At 50.6% G+C, this 22483-nt stretch overlaps 3 protein-coding genes across 4 annotated transcripts in view; 1 reads left to right on the top strand and 2 right to left on the bottom strand.

Annotated features, from left to right (window-relative positions):
- LOC137910698 (uncharacterized) overlaps window positions 1–22483 on the bottom strand; it is a 257139-nt gene that overhangs the window by 74143 nt on the left and 160513 nt on the right. The gene's annotated exons all lie outside the window — the stretch shown is intronic.
- Window positions 1834–12441, top strand: scaf11 (SR-related CTD-associated factor 11). The gene is given in 15 exon segments (XM_068755459.1): window positions 1834–1844; window positions 2355–2396; window positions 2869–3010; window positions 3112–3189; window positions 3421–3506; window positions 3611–3684; window positions 3769–3806; window positions 3881–3948; window positions 4384–4509; window positions 5280–5383; window positions 6528–8639; window positions 9557–9876; window positions 10066–10239; window positions 10322–10441; window positions 11743–12441. Coding segments are annotated over 15 exon segments (3591 nt in total). The 3' UTR covers window positions 11839–12441.
- On the bottom strand, window positions 14313–21613 carry slc38a2 (solute carrier family 38 member 2). Of its 2 annotated transcripts, XM_068755094.1 has the most exons (15): window positions 21288–21613; window positions 20460–20541; window positions 20259–20374; window positions 19915–19988; window positions 19753–19845; window positions 19477–19552; window positions 18614–18696; window positions 18468–18526; window positions 18068–18235; window positions 17905–17984; window positions 17705–17805; window positions 16574–16698; window positions 16349–16493; window positions 16167–16264; window positions 14313–15989 (listed from the first exon to the last, which is right to left on the bottom strand). In XM_068755094.1, the coding sequence occupies exons 1-15, from the start codon at window positions 21554–21556 to the stop codon at window positions 15882–15884; spliced, it is 1677 nt and encodes a 558-aa protein (XP_068611195.1). In that variant the 5' UTR covers window positions 21557–21613; the 3' UTR covers window positions 14313–15881. The 2 variants fall into 2 exon arrangements, with proteins under 2 accessions (XP_068611195.1, XP_068611194.1); XM_068755093.1 differs by having other exon boundaries at window positions 19753–19988.

The raw sequence follows: 22483 nt of genomic DNA, 5'->3' as shown, positions 1-22483 counted from the left end.
TATTACACCAACTTATGCTATTAAAATATTCAACACTGCATAGTTAATAGCAATTTAATTAGCTGGTTTACTGACGTAGGGAAATACTGTTGAATAAATCCGCGACTTGTTCTGTAATGCTCGGCGGTTCCGCTTGGCGCCGCTAGCTGCGCCATTTTGAACGCAGAGCGCGACATGTGGCCGAGACTTTCTGAAAGCTGCCCTCCGGTTTTAGCCGAAACGATTATCGCGTAGTGCGTTCCGTCGTTGTTCCGCGGCGGGGGATTGTCCGGTGAAACCGTTTACTGGTGCATATCGCACACGGAAGCGCCCGAAAGGTGAGCCGCAACACTTGCCCGCTAGCTCAGCACAGCTAGCCATTTAGCAAGCAGAAAAGCGACGCTAGTTAGCTTTAAGCTAAGTCCGCAGGCGGATGGCGAGCTAACTCATGACCTTCAGTGGATATGTGTGCCTGATATTAGAGGCTGTTTAGCGACCTTTGCCACCGAGATAAAAACGACCAGAATGGTTTAGCTTTTGGGGAGCTCGTTATAGCTGTCCGGCGAATCAAGAGCGACCATCGCCCCGTCGTGTTTTCACTGTTCAAGTTGCTGCTAATTCTGTATCTTCAGGCGCAAGGCCGTGCTGGCTCCCGAAAACAGTTAGCTTCCACGAATAGCGCCCCGATACATGCTGCTCGTTTAGCGACACGCACGGTAGTTCACGCTGACGCGTGCGTGTGAGATATAAATGTATTAAGTTAGTGTGACACGTGGAGTTTAATGTTGGTTTGGTAACGGTATTTACTAATCACACACCTTACGTCACCGAGGCTAATCATTGACTTTAATGATTAATGGGAGCGGCGGAAGTCGAGGCAGGTTGCGGGTCGGCCTCTGCGGGAGTCCCGGAGCTGATCTCAGGCTGTCAATAACAAACGCGCAGTTATTTATTTGAGGGTTTCTCTGAGAGGTGGTCCGAATAATGGATTTGTAAATTAGTGGTGGTGAATTCTGGAGGAGGTTCAGGCGTGATTCTGTAATTCGCTCGTGTGATCTATAGTGAAGAGTTTGTAAAAGTCATATTTACAATCACCCATATGGAACATCCCAGTTTGTTGATCAGATACTGAAAGTTCCTTCTCAGGGCGCTGGAACTAAGGGTGCGTTCCCACTGCGCAGTTTGCTCCCTTTTAAACGGACCAGAGTTCCTTTCCTCGGATAATCCGCTCCGTTTGGGCCAGTGGGAACGCGGCTCCGGACTCTGGAGAGGATCAAAAAAGTCCGCCTGGAAAGGAGGGTCTCGGTCCCTTTCGGCGGAGCGAAGGACGGAGCGACGTACGTAGTGACGCTACGCGGTGCGTCTCCGGAGGAGGAAGTACAGCGAGTACTCCCAGCTGCTCCAAAAAAAATAAGTGGCAAAATATGCACTGCTGTGTGTAGATTTCATTAACTAAATATGCGTTATAATACTTTAATATTTTGTTCAGAATCAGCTACTTATCACCGGTAACTGACTCGACTTCTCCCCGCAGCTCCGCGGCGCTTTAACAGTCCAGCGCGGAGCGGAGAATCAGCAGATCGGCAGCGATAGTTTCTCATTCCGTTGTTCTGAACTGAGCCGGAGACTTTACGGATCCTCAGCGACTTTGTGTTTGTTTAAAAACGACTAGCGCTGTGTAACATTTATGATTTAGGCCAGAACTAGAGATTCCCTCCGTGAATGAGCAGCAACCGTTAACTGCGCGCTCAAAAAAAAAAAACATGGGAGAGGGCGGGACTTCCCCTTCTACTTTGTCCAATCGACGAGCGCCCCTTTAGGCCACTCGACGTTGCTCCGAAGGTTCGTTCCGTGATGAAATCGCGGTGTGAACGCAGACCTTTCAACGAATTATAAATGCAAGAATTTGCTCCCAAAGGAACCGAGTCCTCTTGGCGCAGTGGGAATGCACCCTTACGCCCCGAGTTCAAAGAAGGTTTTTCAGAATAGTCACGCTGGTGCTGATCGTATTTGTTGTCTTTGTCCTAAATCATTTCTCAGAGATTTAAAGCCTGTTTTCATCGTACTAACAGGACGAACACTGTCGTGGGCCGCATACCTGATATGTTGTCCAAATGTCGCTCCCTTTTCCCGCCTTCACGTCTTTGATACGTCGCCGTCGTGTATTCCTGGTGGTTTGATCAAACGCTGCAGTCTGAACTGGGACAGGAGCTCCTTGTCCATTCAGGCCACTGGCTGTTACTGGCTGAACGTAAATGTGATGAAGACGACGGGTTTTAGAACTTCATCGGGTGTTTGGTGCTGGTGAGATTCGTTTGAGCTCCTCACCTGTGTGTTTAAAACGCATCTGACTTTCTGCCCTCCTGTCTGTCTAGTGGTGATCAGGACCAGGGCGGACATGACTGGACCTGGACCTGGTGAGACTTGACACAACACATTCATGATTTATGATTTCGTGTCTGTGACCCATCAGTTGTAGTTAGTCTTTGCAAAAGTTGAAGATCGTCTGGATGTTGATTATTACAATTTTAATTCTGATCTGATTTTTTATTTTTTTTCTTTGATGGGCAGGCTTAAAAATCAGGCGCCGTGCTAATTTCAGAGAAAGAAAGCGTCGTAAAACATCTGAATTTGCGTAACTCATCGAAATGTTGCGCATGCAGATTTGCACCGGTTTAGTCATGTCGGTTACGAAGTCATCCTTCCTTGAATAAATGAATTAGCTGGCGACGCATCCGGGGTGTGCCCCTCGTCTCACCCGCAGGCGACCCGGTTGAGATTGTCTAGTCTAGAAGACGGTGGACGGAAGTAGAGACGGTGACCTGACAATAAAGCCACTCTCTGATGGCCGTCTGCCGCGTTCCATGTCCCCTCTCTTTCTCTAGGCAGCCACGGCCCACCTGAGGGGACGGACGCTGAGGACGCAGACAGGTGTCCCATCTGCCTGGGCGTCCCTGCCGGAGGCGAGCTCGCCATGCCCGACAGCTGCTCGCATGTCTTCTGCCTCGGATGCCTCCTCACGTGGGCAGAGGTGCGGCAGCCGGTGCTCGATCTGAGCACGGAATGTACGCTCGCACACACGCTTGCATATCAATAAAGTTTTGTTTTGTTGGATTTACTTTAAAGCTGCAGTTGACTCCTTCCTGCCCGGTGGATAGAAGACCTTTCACTTCCATTTTCAGATGGGACGAGAGCCGTAGCTGTGTAAAGGTCAGTACGGATTACGTCAGCGTTCTCTCTGACGCCACGTCTGCTCGCTGTTTGCTGCCCGCCTCTGTACACGGGGCTTCCGTACATGAAACGATTCTAAGCGTTCACGAATTCATGAATGTGTATTTCATATCAGTTTGAAGAGCTTTTAAGCAAATTGATTTTTGGGGTTGCGGTTTTAACGCAACGTATTTTTTGCTTCACAATAAAATGTGCTTCTGCCGTTCCAAGGTTCCTGTAAGGAAGCGGGTAACTCAGCCTCGAGCTGAAAGCTGCTGCTGTCGACGCCTCGGAAACAAAGCCCGTCTTCAGTAAGTGTGGAAAAAGAGAACAACCAGTGTCCAAATTCTATGAAAGTAAAGAGTGAAGAAAATACTTGAGATCTATATAATCAGGAAAAACGTTTTCCCCCTCCCAGGAGTAAATCAAGGCGGTTGAGACGACGGGAGGCGTCGATGGCTGCAGACGGCAGAGCAAAAGGACTTGTGAGGAAATGTACGTGAGCACGCCCTGTTCTGCCTGCAGCGCACGCTGCGTTCCTTTGTAGCTCCTTTCCAACGGTCTGTAAATGTCTTTCAGGTAAAGACGACGACTCCTCGTCAGTCAGCAGAAAAAAGGTCCGTTCGTATTGCTTGTGTTTTCGTTTGCAATCTTCGTGTTGGTCTAATCCTCTTTGATGTATTTTGCGCAGGTGAGAGGAACAGAGTGTTGCACGTGGCCTCCCCTCGTCACCTTAGCAACCGCATCAACTCAGGACGTGTAAGTCATTCTGCGGCGACACGCCGTTTCCCGTTTGCCGTTAGTCGCTGGGCTGGCGTCGTTGTTTCGGGCTCTCCTCTCCAGTTTAGAGATGTTTGTATTCAGGATGCTGCTGGAGAATAGTTTACGCCCAACCCGAGAACACACACATTTTGTTTTTAGGGGAGTCGTCTCGTGATGTCTGTTTAATATGGATTTCCCAGTTTGGGTAGACAAAGGCAGGCTTCATATCACAGCGCGTGTGTGTGTGTGTGTGTGTGTTTTAACGTTTGCATTACGTGGTGTTTAGAAATGAGAAATTACGAGCTTCCCTTTTGAATAGTTGTAATCTAGAACTGCAGCTTAGATGCTTCGGTTTCCTTCGGGTGCCGAAGCGCGTTCTATCGAGTTCCGTCTTAACATCCGTCTTCTCTTTCTTTTTAAATCCTCCTGCAGTAGAGAGCCTGTTTGGGTCACCGAGGATATACAGCACGACGGCGGGCTCAAACAGTGCAAACCGCAGGCGCAGGATTACCAGTGGCTTTTAGCTGCTGCTCCAGTTCCTGCTGACGGCGCCGCCAGGTAAAGAAATGCCAGTTTCCCCCTCTTGGTGGTGTTGCTGTGATTCATGCTTGAGATGAAAACCTTCTATCTGATGTCGTATAGCAGCAGAGCACCGTGGGGGGGGGGCTCTCACTAAAAGTTTTGACCCCCTTAAAGCTAATCTGTGGATGAAGCTCCCCCCGATACCTTTTTATAAAGGTGGCGTATTGATTATTTGGGAATTAAACAGCACGGTGAGTTTAAACGACATAATATGAATTATTTCCATGAATATAAATAATTGTTTCAAAGGTGGTTTAACTCCCTGCTGACCCCGCGACCCACATCCAGATAAGTGGTTAAAACGGGTTGGTAGTATAATCATTCAGAGTAGCACAAGACATAATTGCAGAAGTGTGTCAACGTAGAATAAATTGGTTGGATTATATCTTTAATAATCAGTGGGTGGCGCTGTTGCCTCACAGCAAGAAGGTTCTGTGCTTGATTCCGTTCTCTCTTTTATATTCTTGTATCTGCGTGAGTTTTCTGCGGTTCTCCAGTTTCCTCCCAAAACATGCAATTTAGGTCATCTGAGTAATCCAGAGTGTCCGTAGGTGTGCGTGTGCACGTGCACGTGGTTGTCGTTTGCGTTGCCCTGCAGTGTGCTGGCGAAGCGTCCGAAATGGACGCTGCCTTGTGCCCATCCTCAGCTGGGATGGGCTCCGGGAAGGGGATGAAGCTGTGGACTACAAGAAAGTGGATGGATATATCTCTCAATCCAAATGTCTTTTCTCTCGTTGGTTTTACAGGCGGAATCCTTTGAATCCCTCAGGCTGGAACCGCAGCCCAATTCCGTTCGGACTTTCCTCGTCTCCCTTTACCTCCAGTTCCATCTTGGGTCTGAGTCAGTTCGGTGAGTCTTAACTCGCAGAATGTGACTATTTTCTAGAGATCGGTGTTTAAAGGTGAAAGTAAAGTATGTATTAAAAAATGAATAAATTATTTGGTTGTTACTCAATTTTAATAAGTTTTGGAAATTGTCAATGCAAATCGAGCCTTATTGTGTAATAGAATTAAGTAGCATTTTTACGAAGATTTTTGACACTTCCTGTATCTAAGCTTTTGACTGCTACTGTATGTGCATGTGAAACAAATTGCGGTGGCTATTTAAGACACAAAATTAGAAGTCTAAATACGGACATAAGAAATCTAAATGAGCTACAATAAAAAAAAATAATAATTGGGAGCTGAGTCTATAAAGTATTAAATAAATACCGCATTTTCCGGACTATACGTTGCTCCAGAGTACAAGTCACATTAGTCAATGTCATGAAAGAAAAAAAAACAAGTCGCACTTTCTTGGGAAATGTATTTTAACCGTTAACGGTATTATTCGGCTGCGTGTAGCGTGCACAACAAGCGATAACAACACTCTGCGGTGGCACAGGTCGTTGGGCGGGTCGTCGACAGGACGGGAGTCGGCGGGAATCGGCGGTTCGATTCCTGTCTCCGGCTCATGTGTTGTTGTGCCCTTCACTTCATCCTGTGTGGATGTCGTGAGTGAATGTCGGTGGTCGGGTCGGCTTCTGACCGTTCTGACCCGACCATAGTACCAGTATGGACTGAATTAACAATGTAAGTTTCTGTGTCGATAGAAAAGTGCCGTACAAACCAATGCATTATCGTGTTATCGAAATTAACAGTAATTCAGCTACACAATAGGATTCAGACCTGCGAGGCTGAATTGGCACAACAAGCTCGCAAGTCTACCAAACTCACAATCTCATTCTACGTCGCTGAATCCATTGATTTCTTCATCCTCGGTGTCACTTCTGATCATTTCAGATTTCATTGCAAGAATTTCTCTATTTATCTGTAAAAGTTCCACAAAAGTTGGAATCGCGGATAGCTGGGGGTTTACTGTGCATATTTTAATATATATAAGTCACAGGGCCAGCCAAACGATAAAAGGTGTGACTTATAGTCCGGAAAACACGGTAGTTGTGTCTAAAAATGTTGGTGGAAATGCACAAATCGCTTCATGTTTCTCTTCACAGGGTTTCAAAGTGTCGTCTGTGCCGTCACATGTCCCAAAGGGGGAGAAAAGCGAGGTGGTCGAGCTTCAGCATCCAAAGCTCCTCCCAAAAATGCTGAGTCTCTACCCCCCAGACGATCTGGACGACACGGTAAAACCCTGGAGGAAGCTCCTGCTTCGGACCCGTCCACGCCACAGTCAACTTCATCGGACTCCGACTCATCCATGGGCCAAGCTGCAAAGCCAGACAAGACCTCTCAGGCGCTAGCCAAGAAGAAGGGTAAAGGGATAACAAACCGGAAGGCAAGTGGCAAAAGGAAAACAAGAAAGAAACAGTCTCCAGAATTTAGCAGCCCAGCACCAAGTGAGAAAGAAGAAGAAGAAGAAGAGGAGGAGGAGGAGCAGCAAATGGGTGACAAAGGGGACGACGAAGAGGAGGAGGAGGAGGAAGTGGATGAAGAAGACAACCCTAATGAAGAGCACGATCTGAACAACTCGGACCAGGACAGTTTGAACTCTGTTCAGGAACCTTTGAGTCATGATTTGGGACAGGTCACTGACGGGACTCAGGAACAATCTCATGAACAATCTCATGAACATGAGACCAGACCAAATGAGGACGTCCTGTCTTGTCCTCCAAAACCTGGACTGGAAGCTGACAATGATCGAGGACTGGAAGGAGAAGACACAACGAGCCCATTGTCTTTTGGACAGCAGGAGCCCGAGAGCATGGACTCTCCCCCTCCCCCTCCCCCTCCCCCTCCCGCTCAGAGAACCCTGCTGGAGAACCCTTCGTCTCAGCACCGTGATGAGCCGGAGGACAACGTGGAGATTTATGCAGGGTCGGTAGAATTCATCAGTGAAGAATCTTCAAAGGATGTGAAAGCTGAATCATGTGAAAGTTCTCCCCAAGCACTTCCCCCCTCTGGTGGAACGTCTGAGAATGACTTCGCTGTTCCAGAGATGAAAACCTCTGAGGACGCTGACGCGGAGACGGTGGCCTCAGACGAGCTTCCGACCGGTGACAACTCTGGGAACAGCCAAGCAACGGATGACACTAAAGTCGTTGCCATGGACTGCAGCTCACCCGACGGTGAGAATGCTAACGTTGCTATGCTTGAACAACCAGAGGAGGGTGCTGCAGAACATCCTGCTTCTCCCAGCCATGTGGCCGAGGATGAGCGGCGGGGCAGAGAGCGCAGCCAGGAGAGGAAGAACGGGAGGCAGCGCCGCTCTCGCTTTCACTCTCCAACTTCTACTTGGTCACCGAAGAGAGAGTCGTCCCGGCGCTCGCTGTCCAGGGAACGTAACGGCAGCCCTCGCTCGAGCCGCCCGCCTCAGACTCGCAGTAGAGAAAGGGACAAGGACAGAGAAGGCGAGAGAGACTATTCCAGAAGAGAACACAGTCGTGAGAGGAGGAGACGCCGATCCAGGAGTCGTTCGAGGTCCCGGTCAAGGTCACCATCCAGAACAAGGTCCCACAGACGAGGCCCGACCCCTGAGCGGCCACCCTCCAGAGAACAGTCACCGCAGTGGAGGGAGCGCAGAGCGGGCTGGGGGGCTGGGAAGGGTAGCGGGTCTGTCGGTGAGGGGCGAAAGAGCCATCGGGGCGCTGGACGCTTTGAAAATGGCGTGCCTGCAGAGAGTTCTCCTGAGCGGCAGGGTTGGTCGGAGAACCCCGACTGGGTCATAGAAAAGAGTCGGGAAGCTGAGAACCGGACACGGGACTCCAGCGGCGGCTCACGATGGGGAGAGCCGCGGGCCCGCGGGGGCCACGGGGGGCCCGGAGGGTCAGAGCGAGGCCGTGTGGGCAATAATCGTAGCTTCTACAATCAGCAGGACGAAGCATCAGACAACCGCTGGCAAGCCAGAAACCTATTCTCAGGTACAGGTAACCATTCAGGGAACGACGCCTACAGCCGCTTCAACGAAAACCGGGCCGGTGGCCGGAGGAAAGAGTCCGAACCGGGAGACTCGATGGTTGACCGGTCAGGCTGGTCGTCGGCATCCAGCTGGGCGGTTAGGAGGACACTACCTGCAGACGTTCAAGATTATTACTCCAAGAGGGAGCGAGGGGCGTCGGGCAGCTGGAACCGCCAAGACGAGGAGCAGCAGCCGGCAGCAGCAGCAGCAGGTCACCCCGAAAATAGCCCGTAACCCCAAAAACCAATGTTCCGCTTCACTGTCGGTAGAGAAACCCGCTCTGTGCCGCTTTAGCGAAGCTACACAAGCAGCGTGACGACAGCCTCGTGCGTGTCCTTCACACAGAAACAATGAAAGGTTCTTCAGATATCGATCGCTACAGAGCGAACATCAAACCGTAAAGCAGCGCTGATCCGGCTGGGCAGGCTAGCGTCACGGCCTCTAGGAGCCGGACGCCGACCTTTCAGAGGACTTTCATGTGGCCTGCTTTCAAAAGGTCACGCTCGAGGGCTCTCATTGTTTCATGCGGGCGCTGATTGAGTATTAAAAACGTGGCTATATTTAGTCCATTTTATTAAATTGCTGGGAAGAACATATGGAGACGGGCTGCGCTCTGAATGTTTAGGGAACGAGCCTCTCGCCGAGCGCTTCAGTCCACAGATTCTTCCAGGAAGCGTCGATCGTTTCAGATCTGAATTATTCAGAGAGGAATGCTGAAAACATTTGAGCGGATACTTCGGTTGGAACCGCGGCTATCTTAGGGTTTACTGTACATATTTTAATATGCACGAGTCGCACCTGAGGAAAAGTCGCAGGACGAGCCAAACTGTGGAAAAAAAAAAAAAAAAGTGTGAATTATAGTCCGGAAAATAATAATCTCATGCGCGTTTCCTTGTCACCACTCGCTTTCTTTGGACCCGTCACTGATGAGGAATACTCACACATACGGCCAAAGTCCCGTCAGTAATGGAAACGCCCCACGGGAGGCGTGAGGAGACGAGGACGGAAGGTGCTCGGCCCTCCGGCGCGCTGCGTGAACTACTTGGAGTCCTTTTAGTGGTTTTCACAGAGGATTAAAATGTGTTTATTCCAGACAGACTCTTAATTTCTGCGTTTCGTGCCCTACAGATCTCAAAAGTGAGCCTCCTCCCCAAGCGGCCCCGGGTAACGCTGCTGTGCCAGTGATGAGCTTGATTCCTCCTCAGCTGAATGTTCTTCACCATCCCTACCCCATGCAGGGCCCCCGCGGAGCCCTGCCTGTCAGCTTGCAGCCCGCGGCGGCGTACGGCTTGCCTCCTCAGGGCCCTGTGCACCTTCACCCTGCTGTACCCCTCCTCCAGGTACCCGCTGTCGGTGCTCAGGTCCTGCCTCCACCCCCCCCACCGCCTCCACCCCTGCAGCAAGGCAGCCAGACGGCAGCAGCTCAGTCCGATGGATACACAACGCAGGTATATGCTAAATGCAGACGGTCGCGGGTCGGCCCACGTTGAATCACCGTAAGTGTGTTGCGCTGAGGAACGTGCGCTCTGTTGGTGCACGTTCCGGTGTGTCGGAACCACGGGGGCCGTGAGACGACGGCTAGCTGTGTAATGCGTGCATTCCAGCCTCCGTTGCTATAATGTATCGATTTCCCCTAGATGTCGACTACAATGGTGGGTTATGGGAAAGCTGTCCTTCTCCCCACAACAACCAAAGCTGGTGTTGCCGTGGCAACCCAGGGCCAGCTGGCACCCAATCAAGTGCTCCCGTCGTCCACTACTCAACCCGGCCATCACAACAAGGCTCAAGCTGACAGCTCCAAAAAAGAGAAGGTGCCCTTCCAGCAGCCTCGCCGTCCCGTCGGCTCGCTCAGTTTTATTTAGAGTAATGTTTAACTTCCTCCCTCTGCTTCAGAAACATCAGATTCAGGAGAAAGCTATAAATGAAGTGAAGATGGCCATGAAACCTTTCTACCAAAGGCAGGAAATCACCAAGGAGGAGTACAAACAGATTGTTCGTAAAGCAGTAGAGAAGGTAAACCGCAGCCGCACTAGTAGATTAAACCGCAGCCACGCTAGTAGATTAAACCGCAGCCGCGCTAGTAGATTAAACCGCAGCCGCGCTAGTAGATTAAACCGCAGCCGCGCTAGTAGATTAAACCGCAGCCGCGCTACTAGATTAAACCGCAGCCGCGCTACTAGATTAAACCGCAGCCGCGCTACTAGATTAAACCGCAGCCGCGCTACTAGATTAAACCGCAGCCGCGCTAGTAGATTAAACCGCAGCCGCGCTAGTAGATTAAACCGCAGCCACGCTAGTAGATTAAACCGCAGCCACGCTAGTAGATTAAACCGCAGCCGCGCTAGTAGATTAAACTGCAGCCGCACTTGTAGATTAAACCGCAGCCGCGCTAGTAGATTAAACCGCAGCCGCGCTAGTAGATTAAACCGCAGCCGCGCTAGTAGATCAAACCGCAGCCGCGCTAGTAGGTTAAACCGCAGCCACGCTACTAGATTAAACCGCAGCCGCGCTGGTAGATTAAACCGCAGCCGCGCTAGTAGATTAAGCCGCAGCCGCGCTAGTAGATTGTGCTCTGAGCCTTTCCCAAGCTTTGTGTTCTCGGAGACCAAACACACAACTTGCAGACAAAGACTAAATTTAAGATTCTGACCAGAACCTTTGGGCGGGAAACACATTTCTAGCCATCGTGTCATCTACAGCCGCATTAGCCACCTTGGATGAGATGCCAGAACATTGTGGGGCACATGGAAGACGGATGAGTTATACAAACACTCGGACAATTTGGTGTCGTAGACCAATTCAGCTAATTTGCGTGTTTTTGGAGGTGAAAGGAAGCCGGAGAAAACCCACGCAGGCACGGGGAGAACATGCAAAGGAATCGAACCCAGAACCTGGTTGCTGGGCGGAGACGGCACCATCCGCTACGCCGTTGTGTCCAGATTTCTAGCCGGAGACGGTTAATTTTGTTGGCAGAAATTATGCTAGCGAGTTAATGTTATCAGCTGTAGTTAGCCAGCTAGTTGAGCCTGGTCAGCTAACTAACTTCTGGTTGGCCCTGATGCTGAGACGAAGAAGCGGACGATGGGCAGGATCATTAAAGGCTGTGAAGGAAGTCCAGTGAGAGCCGGGCGGCTGCTGCCATTAGTCTAAAGTATTTCATTCCGTCGTCCTGCTGCACGTTTAGACTCGGAGGAAAGCGTTCGTTGATTGGTGAGACGTTTCAGACGCAGAAACGACCCGCATTCGTTTTCTGGATCGCACCTCGTGCTTGCTTGAGCGTTTTGTTCGACCTTTGTTGTCCCTTTTCCTTCCAGGTCTGTCACAGCAAGAGTGGCGAGGTGAACTCCAGTAAGGTGGCCAATCTGGTGAAGGCCTACGTGGACAAATACAAACACGCCCGCAAGAAGTGACTCGTCTGGCTGCGGCCCGGGCGCTGCCATCATGGACTCGTTCGGCTGCTCAAGTGCAATTTCCTTCAGCTGGAAGTAGTTTTCCGGACTGAATGACATCGGAGAGCCAACATTTTCATTTTTGATATGTACCTTTTATTGGAGGCAAATTGTTTTCTATAGATTTTCATATTTTGTTAGAAAAATAATTACCCAATCAGAAATTGTAATGCAAGAGCCCTTTATTTTGCATAGGTAACACTTGGGAACTACTGTAATGCGTGTGTGTGTGTGTGTGTGGGGGGGGGGGGGTGGGGGGGTGTGTGTGACCATAGGTCATATAAAGTCTACTATTTGGCATCCTGCTCATACGGCTTATTAAATAATCTCAGTCTGGTTTTTACAAGAGATATATAATGTGTCAGACAAAATTCTTGTTTATAAAATAATACGTTGCCTTTCTGTTAGTCTCTGTGGCCGGGGAGAATCCGATGAGTGTGATTGGTTAAGGAGACGCTAATGTCCTAGGTCAGCCCCCCCCCCTCCACCCCCACCCCCCCCCGAATGAGTTAAAGATGGCAGTTTGTTTCAAAGTATTCAGAGTAGTGGAATAAATGAGGTGCTTCTGGCTCGGCTGCGTTTTTTTGTCTCTTGAAGCAGGACGTCTTTCCGTTATCGTTATCGTTGTTTCTGGCCTGGTATTGGGAAATATCAACTAGAATACTGTTAAGTATGTACAGCAGAAGTATTTACAGGGGGAACGAGTATCTGTACAAAAGGTGGCGCAGTTTGAAAGAGCAGCCGTGCGATAGTGTCTGATTTTTTATTTTCCTGTGTCAACCTTTGATTTGATCGGTAATCGGAAGAGTGAATGTTAAAGTCCCGATGGCTGGACTCTGCTCGAGCACGGGAAACGGTACCGGTCCTTAAAGCTGCGTGACCTCGTTGGGTCGTGGCCCGCTCGCCGGAGGAAGCCCGTTCCGTGTTGGATGTTGGGTCGTGGCCCGCTCGCCAGAGGAAGTCCATCGCTGCTTCTGAGTGATGAGCCTAAAACCGCCTTCGAGACGTGCACGATGCTGCTGTGAAGCATGGAGGAGCAGAAGGATGCAGCGTGTCCCGAGGACAGACTCGAGGACGACCTGCACTCATCGGCCTGACGACACAACGGAGTCAGTGGGACAGTCCGAGAAGACAATGGTCCAAGACCAAGTCAACCTCCAACCCTTGAAACCGAGGAACCCTGTAGGGTTCTACCAAACGCTCTCCCGGTTCTTGTTCTCCGGAGTGGGTTCGTAGTCAATGAGGGGAACGTGGGTTAAGATGAAGACATTTATATAATGAGCAGATCAGAACAGTCTAGATATCAGCGCTGGATCAAAACAACAGCAAACTAAAAGTGGTGCGCTCCTAGTGGTGTCGACGTGTAATCACGTTGTGGAATCCCATCTCGACGACAGACGCACACTGGCTGCGTTTACATGGACAACGTTTATTTAATCCGATCAGAGGTCGGAGTAAAAATGTGATCGGATGCACTGTGTTCATGGACCCTAAAAATATTGATCCGATTAGGACTTGCGTGTTCCTGCATCGCACTTTCGGTGGAAAAAATATTTTGACATGCGCAATTTCTACCAAATATACCGGAAATAGAGGAAGAAGAAGCCGTAGCGACTTCCGTTGTAAACAAAACATGGCCCCGCCCCCTTTCTGCTTGAAACGTCAGCGCTATTTCGTGCGTTTTCCCCGTTTGCGCTTTTAGTTTCCTCCTTTAATGTCTCCGGAAACGTGTTTGTCTCAGATATTGACCGGTTCTGTATTTAGCTCGCTCTGCTTCAACTAGCTTCCGCGAATAGCAGAAGCGCGTATAGCTGACGTCACAGACATGCGCAGTAAGGACGGCTAGGACCGAAACATCGGAATAAGTGTTTTCATGCGCCCGGATCGGATCATCAATAAAGCACCCCTCTCGATCGGGATAGAATCTTGATCGGATCGAGCTTGATTGGGTCAGACTAATCCGGTTTGGGTGTGTACATGAAGCATTTTTTATTCCGATCAGAGCAAGGCTGTAATGTTGAACATGCATGTCCTGTGTAAATCTAAATCTCTCGTCACAGCAAATGTTAAATGTCGTTTTAAAGGGAACTCGAACCTCCCTGGTTTTCCAGCTTGATGGATCTGAATCTGAATACAAATGATCATTATTGTTTTTATCGATTTATGAACTGTCTGGGATTAAAACATGCTGAACATGTCCCCAGGACGCTGGCGTTTTGTCCACTAGGGGGCAGTGCTGTCAAATTAATCAATATTTATCCTTCTTCAATTCAAACGTGTTCACATCGATTAATGTTGCAAAGAAAAAGCGAGTTTTCATTTATTCTCTTAAATCTATTTCTTCACGAGGAAATTAAACAACATTCCCTTCGAAACTGACGCTTTTTAAAATATTTAAAATATTCACAAGCTCTGCTCAAATAACACGAACACTCCAGGATGTAGATCTTTTATTATCTATTTTCATCGATCATTATATACAGGATATACATAAGTGTGTTTCACTGAAACAAGAGCGACACATCGGTGGCGGTGCCCCTTCGACCCCGAGGGCGAGCGATCTCCGACCAACATGCGCGTAAAGAACGCTTCGGTGATCCGGTTCCGTGTTTCTGGGCGACAGAAGGAAACGAGGCTTCAGCCGCTGTACCGAAAGCATCCGCGTGTAACGCAGTATTCACAGAACCAGCTCAGCAGGACAGAGACGGCCCGCCGGGTCGGCGTTCCGTTTTACCTCTAATGCATCATAAAGGAAAAACATTCCAACAAAGCACGTATATACAGTTGAACTCAAAACATATATACAGATACAATATTATATAAATATAGTAAAATAGTTTAAATTACATTGATTTGACGACCTTCCATAAATAGATGTTGGACAATAATAGTATGGTGTTTAAGTTATTGTTGGAAGCACAGTGCTCTGTCGGCGGCGACAGGTTCGCGACCCGGCCCGGGTTCTTCAGTGTGAAACATTTGAAACCAGAAAACTGCACATCTGTACATCAAATAAAAACACATCAAACGTTGTGGCAGATGCCGATTCTCGTTTGGGTGGGTTGGGTCATGGGTCGGAGCAAGCCGTTTTTGTTTTTGCAAGTTTACCAGGTTTATCACGACCACTTGGTGTAATTCAAAGTATTGTGCCGTAAAAAAAAGCGAGGTTTCCTGGAGGCTCCGTCGCCATGCCAACAGGATCTTCAGCAGGTCAATCAGATTAACTGCATTGGGGGGGGGGGTTCTGCAGCTCCCAGTGTTGGGTGAAGTAATGTCGATTTGTTTTACAGACGGCGCCGACACCGTCCTGAATTCACGCCTCGCCCGTGAAAACGGACAGTTCAGTACTCAAACACGCAAAGACGCTTCAAACACGTTTTTGGCAAAGTGAGAGAGAGAAAAATAAAAAGAGGAGAAAACGAATTTAAAGGAAAAATAAAATGTCAGGTCTGTTGCATCTTCGTCCAACTTCACGAGAGACACAGAGTTTTCTCAGCAGGATTTGTTGTCGGTGACCTTAACACGCGAGCGTTTCGTACACGAGCGGGTACATGAACGCGTACATGAGCGCATACACGAACGCGCTCATGAACGAGTACATGAGCACGTACATGAACGTGTCCTTGAGCGCATACATGAACGCGTACATGAGCACTTACAGGAGCGGGTACATGAACGCGTACCTGAGCGCGTACCTGAGCGCAAAGCTGCATTCAGAATTCCGAGGCTCTGCCAGCTCTGATCTGAGGCTAATCGTGTTTTCAGCTGTACCGTAACGACAAAAGAACATCCAGAATAAAAGCGAGAGAACCCAGTAAAATATAACGGCATACTGTACACAGTTTGAATACATTCTCTCGGAATGGCGTGGGCGGCTGCTCGGGAGGTCAGCGGCGAGCGGCTTCTCGCGTGTCTCTTCTTTTACAATGTTCATGTTTGTAGGCGGGTCCAGTCCTGAGAGTCGTCCTCTCCCGTTGGACGAGCCCAGCAGCAGAGGACGCCCTCTAGTGTCCGTCGTCATGCGTCACGGAGGCGTTGTGGACCCAGTCCAGGATGATGAGCGTCATGCTGCCGGTCATCACCACGAAGCCGCACGACAGGAAGAGGGTGGCCTGGAGAGGAGAACAAGTTCAGGGAGGAAACGCGCGAGACGCTGCAGCCGGGAATCGCGTTGTTCAAAATGCTTTGATCTGCTTTGATCTGCTTCGAGGGGATCAAGTCGCGTCACGCCGACGGTTTCCTGGACATCCGACAAATGCTCTACCAACAGGTTTCACAGCGACGCTCACCCCGATCTTCTGCACCGACTTCATGGACTCCTTCTTGACCAGCTTGATGTAGAAGGCCGAGGGCAGGATGAAGATGAGCATGGCGGCGGCAGAGGCTCCTGCGAGGATTCAAAATGGCACATCTCAGCTGGACGCTGTTTGCAAACGCTTTTTAGGACATTTCCAGAAGCACGGAGACGCACCGATAAATCCAAAGATGTCCCTGATGGTGGGGACGAAGATGACCAGCGCGTTGGTCCCGACCAGCAGGACCACGGTGATGAGGGTGTGGCGGATCCAGCTGAACTCTTTAGACGCACACAGGAGCTGGTTGACGGAGGTGCGGATCTAAGAAGGGCGGCGGCGTGAGGAAATTGAACTTTTGGCGAGGACAGTTTTCAAATGATCCTTGTCGGTTGGAAACTTACGGGGAAAAGAACGACGGGGACGGTCAGGGTGACGGCGGTCAGCACGGCCAGGCGGACGATGAGCAGGACCACGTCCGACTTGTAGATCTTGGAGTAGGTGTGCAGCAGTTCGGGCTCGACGTGAGCTGGAGGGAAAGAATGAATGAATGAATATATTTATTAGATAGAATGTTAGAGTACAAGTACAGTCACACAGTAGCATGTATTACAGTACAAGTACAGTCAAACATCCTGTCTAAGAGGAGCATTTCAAAAAAGCCCTTGCGGTCTTGTTTCCGTTGAAAGTCCTTCGTACATAAATCATCCACACTTAACAATACAAATTTAACAATACAAATAAAAATAAAACCAATATTCAATAACTCAATTGATGCAACGTAACATTAGAAAAATAAAAATAAAATGATTTTACACCGCCAGTGCAAACTAACAATTAATCTAAAATAAATTACCCCACTGATGCAAAATGACAATGAATGACAATAGATTACATAAATTACAATAAATTACTAAGGCAATTAATATGTGCAACGTAGGTGGAACAGCGTTGCGTGACCTCGAGACACGCAACGGCGTCGAGGACGGTTCACGAAAGGCGTCAAACGGGGGGGCCGCGAGCTGGAAGACGATCCGTCCTGCGCGAGGAAACGTGCGAGGAGCGGCTTCAGATGAAGGTGGCAGCTCACCAGGACGCGTTAGCAAAGCGCAACGCTAAAAGCTAACAGCTTTTATTCTCTTATTTACGTTCCCATGGCAACAGGAGCGCTCTAAAGTGACTGGCTTTAGCAAAACCCGCTTCTGCAGGACGTCCAGCCGCGTGGAACATTTCGCTCTCTTCATGTTGCCCTCGTTAAAACGCCCCCGCGGCAGCGCCCCCCCCCCCCCCCCCCAATCAGACGATTTCACAATATGTCCCTGTCCCGAATCGAACCCGCGTCGGGTTCCGCCCCGTCGTGGTCATTGCTCGCGCTCGCTGGCAACATGTTGCGTAATCTCTCCGATGTGGAGGACACGGACGAGGCGGCGTTCTGCATCAGCTGCGTGTTTTCACAGCGTTGCGTAACGGGACACACGTCTGAGCGCACGCGTCGTAACACACGACCTCGAACGCCGACGCTCGTCTGGACTCACCGTTGAAGGTCAGATATCCGAAGAGGGCGGCCAGGAGGTACATGAGGAACATGGCCAGGAAGGACACGTTGGCGACGCCCTGCATCCGCCTGCGGGATCGACTGTCGGGGCGGAAGAGGAGACGTTTGGTTCAGATGCTCGTGTGAAACGGCGGGGCGAAGGCCGCGCGCTGAAACGGACGCTGAAACGGACGCACTCACCCTTTGAGCTCCTCGTACATGGGCAGGATGGCCGGGTGGCACACGAAGGCGAAGGTAATGATGGGAACGGCGTAGACGGTCTGGAAGAGGAAAGAAACCGTAACGGCGCGCTGCGCAGGACGCAGCGACTTCGTGTCTCATGCTTCGAATGTTCGCCGCCCACCTGAGAGTTGAAGACGAAGTATTTGGGCGTGCAAGCGTCCTCGCTGTAATCCACGGCGGTGGCGTTCAGGTGGGCGGCGGTGGCGTTCGGCGCCTTGACCGCGGTCTCGTTCAGAGCGCCGGCGTCCTCGGGCAGAGGGCACGGGACCTGGAACTTCTTGATGATCACCTGGAAGACGGACGGCAGGTTTGAGGAAACCGTTTTTTCTTCTTCCGTTTACTTTGAAAGTCATTTAGATAAGAGATAAAACCGAATGAGTGTAATCAACCGTAAAAAAGTGTTTATAGCTGTGGCTAATTATGAAAGAAATCTCACTGCGGGGGAGGGGACTCCAGAGAAAGACTACAATCCCCTTCGTGCACTGTGTGTGTGTGTGTGAGGACATGGCTTTGCTACTCACCACTATCAGAAAGAACACCATACACAGCAGGGACAGACCGCTGGTGTAACCGAGGTAACCTGGTGGGCGGAGCCAAACACAGGCCTGGGGTCAGGGCTCTAGCTTAAATTACTTTTAGCCCCGCCTTTATGCGCGACTCTGCTTACCCAAGTTCCTGAGCAGTGACAGCGGCAGGATGATGGTGAACGACACCAGCAGCACCAGGTAGTCTCCGTTCGTGTACCATTCCCTGAAACACGCGCACACACACACACACACGCACGCACACACACACACACACACACACACACACACACACGCACACGGCGTGTCAGAGTTCCTCCTGAAACAGCCATTACCGAAGCATAATCGCACAACGGACGATTTATCCTTCTCCAGGATACAAAACCCGCTTCTGCAGGACGTCCAGCCGCGTGGAACATTTCGCTCTCTTCATGTTGCCCTCGTTAAAACGCCCCCGCGGCAGCGCCCCCCCCCCCCCCCAATCAGACGATTTCACAATACGTCCCTGTCCCGAATCGAACCCGCGTCGGGTTCCGCCCCGTCGTGGTCATTGCTCGCGCTCGCTGGCAACATGTTGGATGAGCTCACTGCACTTCAAGTTTAAAACATTGATGCGCTGCGTTGTTAAACGGTTGTACGGCCTTCAGGTGAAGTCCAGCAGGAGGGGGGGGGGGGGGGGGTTGGGGCTACCCGGCAACAGGTACGAGGTGTAACATTTAAACAAACTTCCTCATCGGCTTCTCAGCGGCATCGCCCGCAGGTTTAACAACGCAGCGCATCAATGTTTTAAACTTGAAGTGCAGTGAGCTCATCCTTCGCCTGGGGGGGGGGGCATCATCCAAAGGATGCTCGGGGCGCCTGAGGACTGTCCGTCCCTTTAAAATGTCCCTACGTCCGACCTTTGGGGGCCTTAAACGCGTTTTTGTTCTCATTTAAGCGGTTTAAAATGTGCTTTCTTCACGTTTGATGAATTACTCCGGCGGCCTGGGAATGGCCAGAGACTCACCCGTCGGTGCTTCCCACAAAGGCCTGGATGACGATGGGGAGTTCGTATTTGACGATGTAGAGGTAGCTGGACATCGCTGCGAAGACAAAAAACTGCAATTAAGTACATTTCACAGTTAAAATAAGCCACGAAGGAAAGCCGCCCTCGGAATGACTGTTATTTAGGGAAGAGGCTGACTCGGCGTGAGCTCGGAAAATGACTCGAGACTTTACTGGACACGGCTCCGCAGTGGGCGGCGCCTTAGCGTTAGCATCACAATAGCAGCGTCTCAGTCACCTCCAATGTTCTGCATGGTGATGGAGCAGGAAGCGGCGAGCTTCCCCGGCATCCCGAAAGCTTTGTAGCCCAGCTGCTCGTACACCAGCGCACCTGAACGGAGGAAAGCACCGTCAGAGACGCTGCTGGGGGGGGCGGGGGCACCACCGTCTGGAGACTCACCTCCTTCATTGGCCGTCTTTAGCAACAAGTGGACGGAGTACAAGGAGAAAACGGCGACGGCCGCAAGGAGAATCCTGTAAACAGAAGACAAGGGAGGACTGTTACCGAGGGAACGCTGGGATGGGAGGGGCAGCCGGACGGTGGGCGGGTCCATCAGGACATTCCCAAAGGGGGGGGGGGGGCTCTGGTCTGGATGCATCGTGGGAAGCCCCCCCGATAGCGAGTAGCTGAACTCCAGCGATGCCTTTTTGTAAACTCTCGGCCCGTAACCTTGACGGAACCTCGGCTGAACGTGTGACCGTGTCTGTGGTTGTGGGTTCGATGCTCGCGTTACCTTTACTTACACAAATAGGGCGATGCCGGTGTTCGCCATGGCGTAGGACAGGCCCAGGATGCCGCTGCCCATGATGGCGTTGCCCAGGTTGAAGACAGACATGCCGAAGGAAGCGTTGCCCTGGTGCTGTGGGGGGGGGGTATCATGCTTAGTAAATTGTGAAAAGATACAAATAGAGAGAAACGTAAGCAGAGACTAGAACAGCGCTCACGTATTCAGCATCGTACTTCTTCTTGCCCAAGTTGCTGTCGGGGAGAAAGTTTTGGCTCTCGGCCTCGATGTCAGAGTATCGGCTAAAAGAGAGAGAGGAAGCGTTGGAGAGACGTGCACGGAGGCGTGCACGTCTGTCCCTGAGACGCGTTTAAAACGGAGGCGTGCACGCTGTCTGTCCCGGAGACGCATTTAAACCGGAGGCGTGCACGTCTGTCCCTGAGACACTTTTAACTGGAGGCGTGCACGCCTGTCCCTGAGACGCGTTTAAAACGGAGGCGTGCACGTCTGTCCCTGAGACACGTTTAAACCTGAGGCGTGCACGCCTGTCCCTTAGACGCGTTTAAACCGGAGGCGTGCACGTCTGTCCCTGAGACGCGTTTAAAACGGAGGCGTGCACGTCTGTCCCTGAGACGCGTTTAAACCGGAGACGTGCACGCTGTCTGTCCTTGAGACGCGTTTAAACCGGAGACGTGCACGCTGTCTGTCCCTGAGACACGTTTAAACCGGAGACGTGCACGTCTGTCCCTGAGACACGTTTAAACCTGAGGCGTGCACGTCTGTCCCTGAGACGCGTTTAAAACGGAGGCGTGCACGTCTGTCCCTGAGACGCGTTTAAACCGGAGACGTGCACGCTGTCTGTCCCTGAGACGCGTTTAAACCGGAGGCGTGCACGTCTGTCCCTGAGACGCGTTTAAACCGGAGACGTGCACGCTGTCTGTCCCTGAGACGCGTTTAAACCGGAGGCGTGCACGCTGTCCGTCCCAGAGACGCGTTTAAACCCTAGGCGTGCACGCTGTCCGTCCCGGAGACGCGTTTAAAGACGCACCCATTCAGCGGGAGCTTCTTGGGACAGTCCTGGCAGGCGTCGTCGGTGCTGTTGGTGCTGCTGCTGTCCTCTTCAGGAGACACGTTGAATTGGCTCATCTCGGTTTTGGAGGCGGGTTTCATTCTGGGAGAAATAAAACGTATAAAAAAAACGTCCTCCACGTGTCCGTTTTTATTGGACATGTATATGCAATAATACAGCAGTGTATGTACGGAAAATATATAGGAATATATGTACATATACATATATATACATATATGTATATACATATATATAAAACATGCGGCAGGGAATACTAATGACAGCAAATGGTCTTATTTGTACTGTAATACATGCTACTGTGTGACTGTACTTGTACTCTAACATTCTATCTAATAAATATATTCATCATCATCATCAATAATCAATATTATTGTGGTCTGGCGCGCACCGCATCGCCCGGCCCAATCCCAGCCCACGTGACTGTTCTATGGAGGGGGGCGGGGGGGGGGGGGTGACGCACCGGCAGTGGAAAAATACCAGACCAGCTTCCACGCCGCGCCGAATTCACCTCAACCTCGCCATGAAGCCGCAGTGCGCGTGGATGACTTTGCGCGCACGTCCTGGAACGACCTCACAAATATTTCATGATCTTTTCCTCGTGAAAACATTATTTTATATTTTCATAAAGCTGGACGGGGTGACGTTTATTAGTGACGTATTAATATTGTCTATTTGTTTTATTCTATTGTTTGAATGGCCTGTGAAGCGCGCTCCTGTTCAAACACACAGAGGCGCGCTTCACGACACGAATGCGTGCGTGCGTGGCTCAGATGGAAACAATGGCACGTGTTGTCTCTTTCTGCGCGTGGGGGCGCTCCGTTTGGCGCAGGGGCTTGTGTGGATGAACACGGGGGCCGCTTTACGCGCCCGGGCCCGCGCCTCGACGCGGGCCCCGCACTGCAGCGTCACGGACACGCAGCCGTTCCATTATTTATTTACAAGACTGACGAGGTAAAAAAACAAAACGCCTCGGGCCGCTCAGAAACGACATTTTCTACTTCCACGCATTTCACGAGTCAGTAAATACTTTAAAAATGGAGTCGCCCCCCCCCCCCCCCCCAAAAAAAACAACAACAAAAAACAAAAAAGAGTTGCCAACGCATCTACTTGTAAAAATGTTTGAGATCAAACATTCAAATCATTTGTGATTATAT

The sequence above is a fragment of the Brachionichthys hirsutus genome, chromosome 22, assembly GCF_040956055.1.
Source record: "Brachionichthys hirsutus isolate HB-005 chromosome 22, CSIRO-AGI_Bhir_v1, whole genome shotgun sequence".
Classification (NCBI taxonomy): domain Eukaryota; kingdom Metazoa; phylum Chordata; class Actinopteri; order Lophiiformes; family Brachionichthyidae; genus Brachionichthys; species Brachionichthys hirsutus.
The sequence above is the reverse complement of the archived record's forward strand: the minus strand, read 5'-3'. Positions and strand labels throughout refer to the sequence as shown.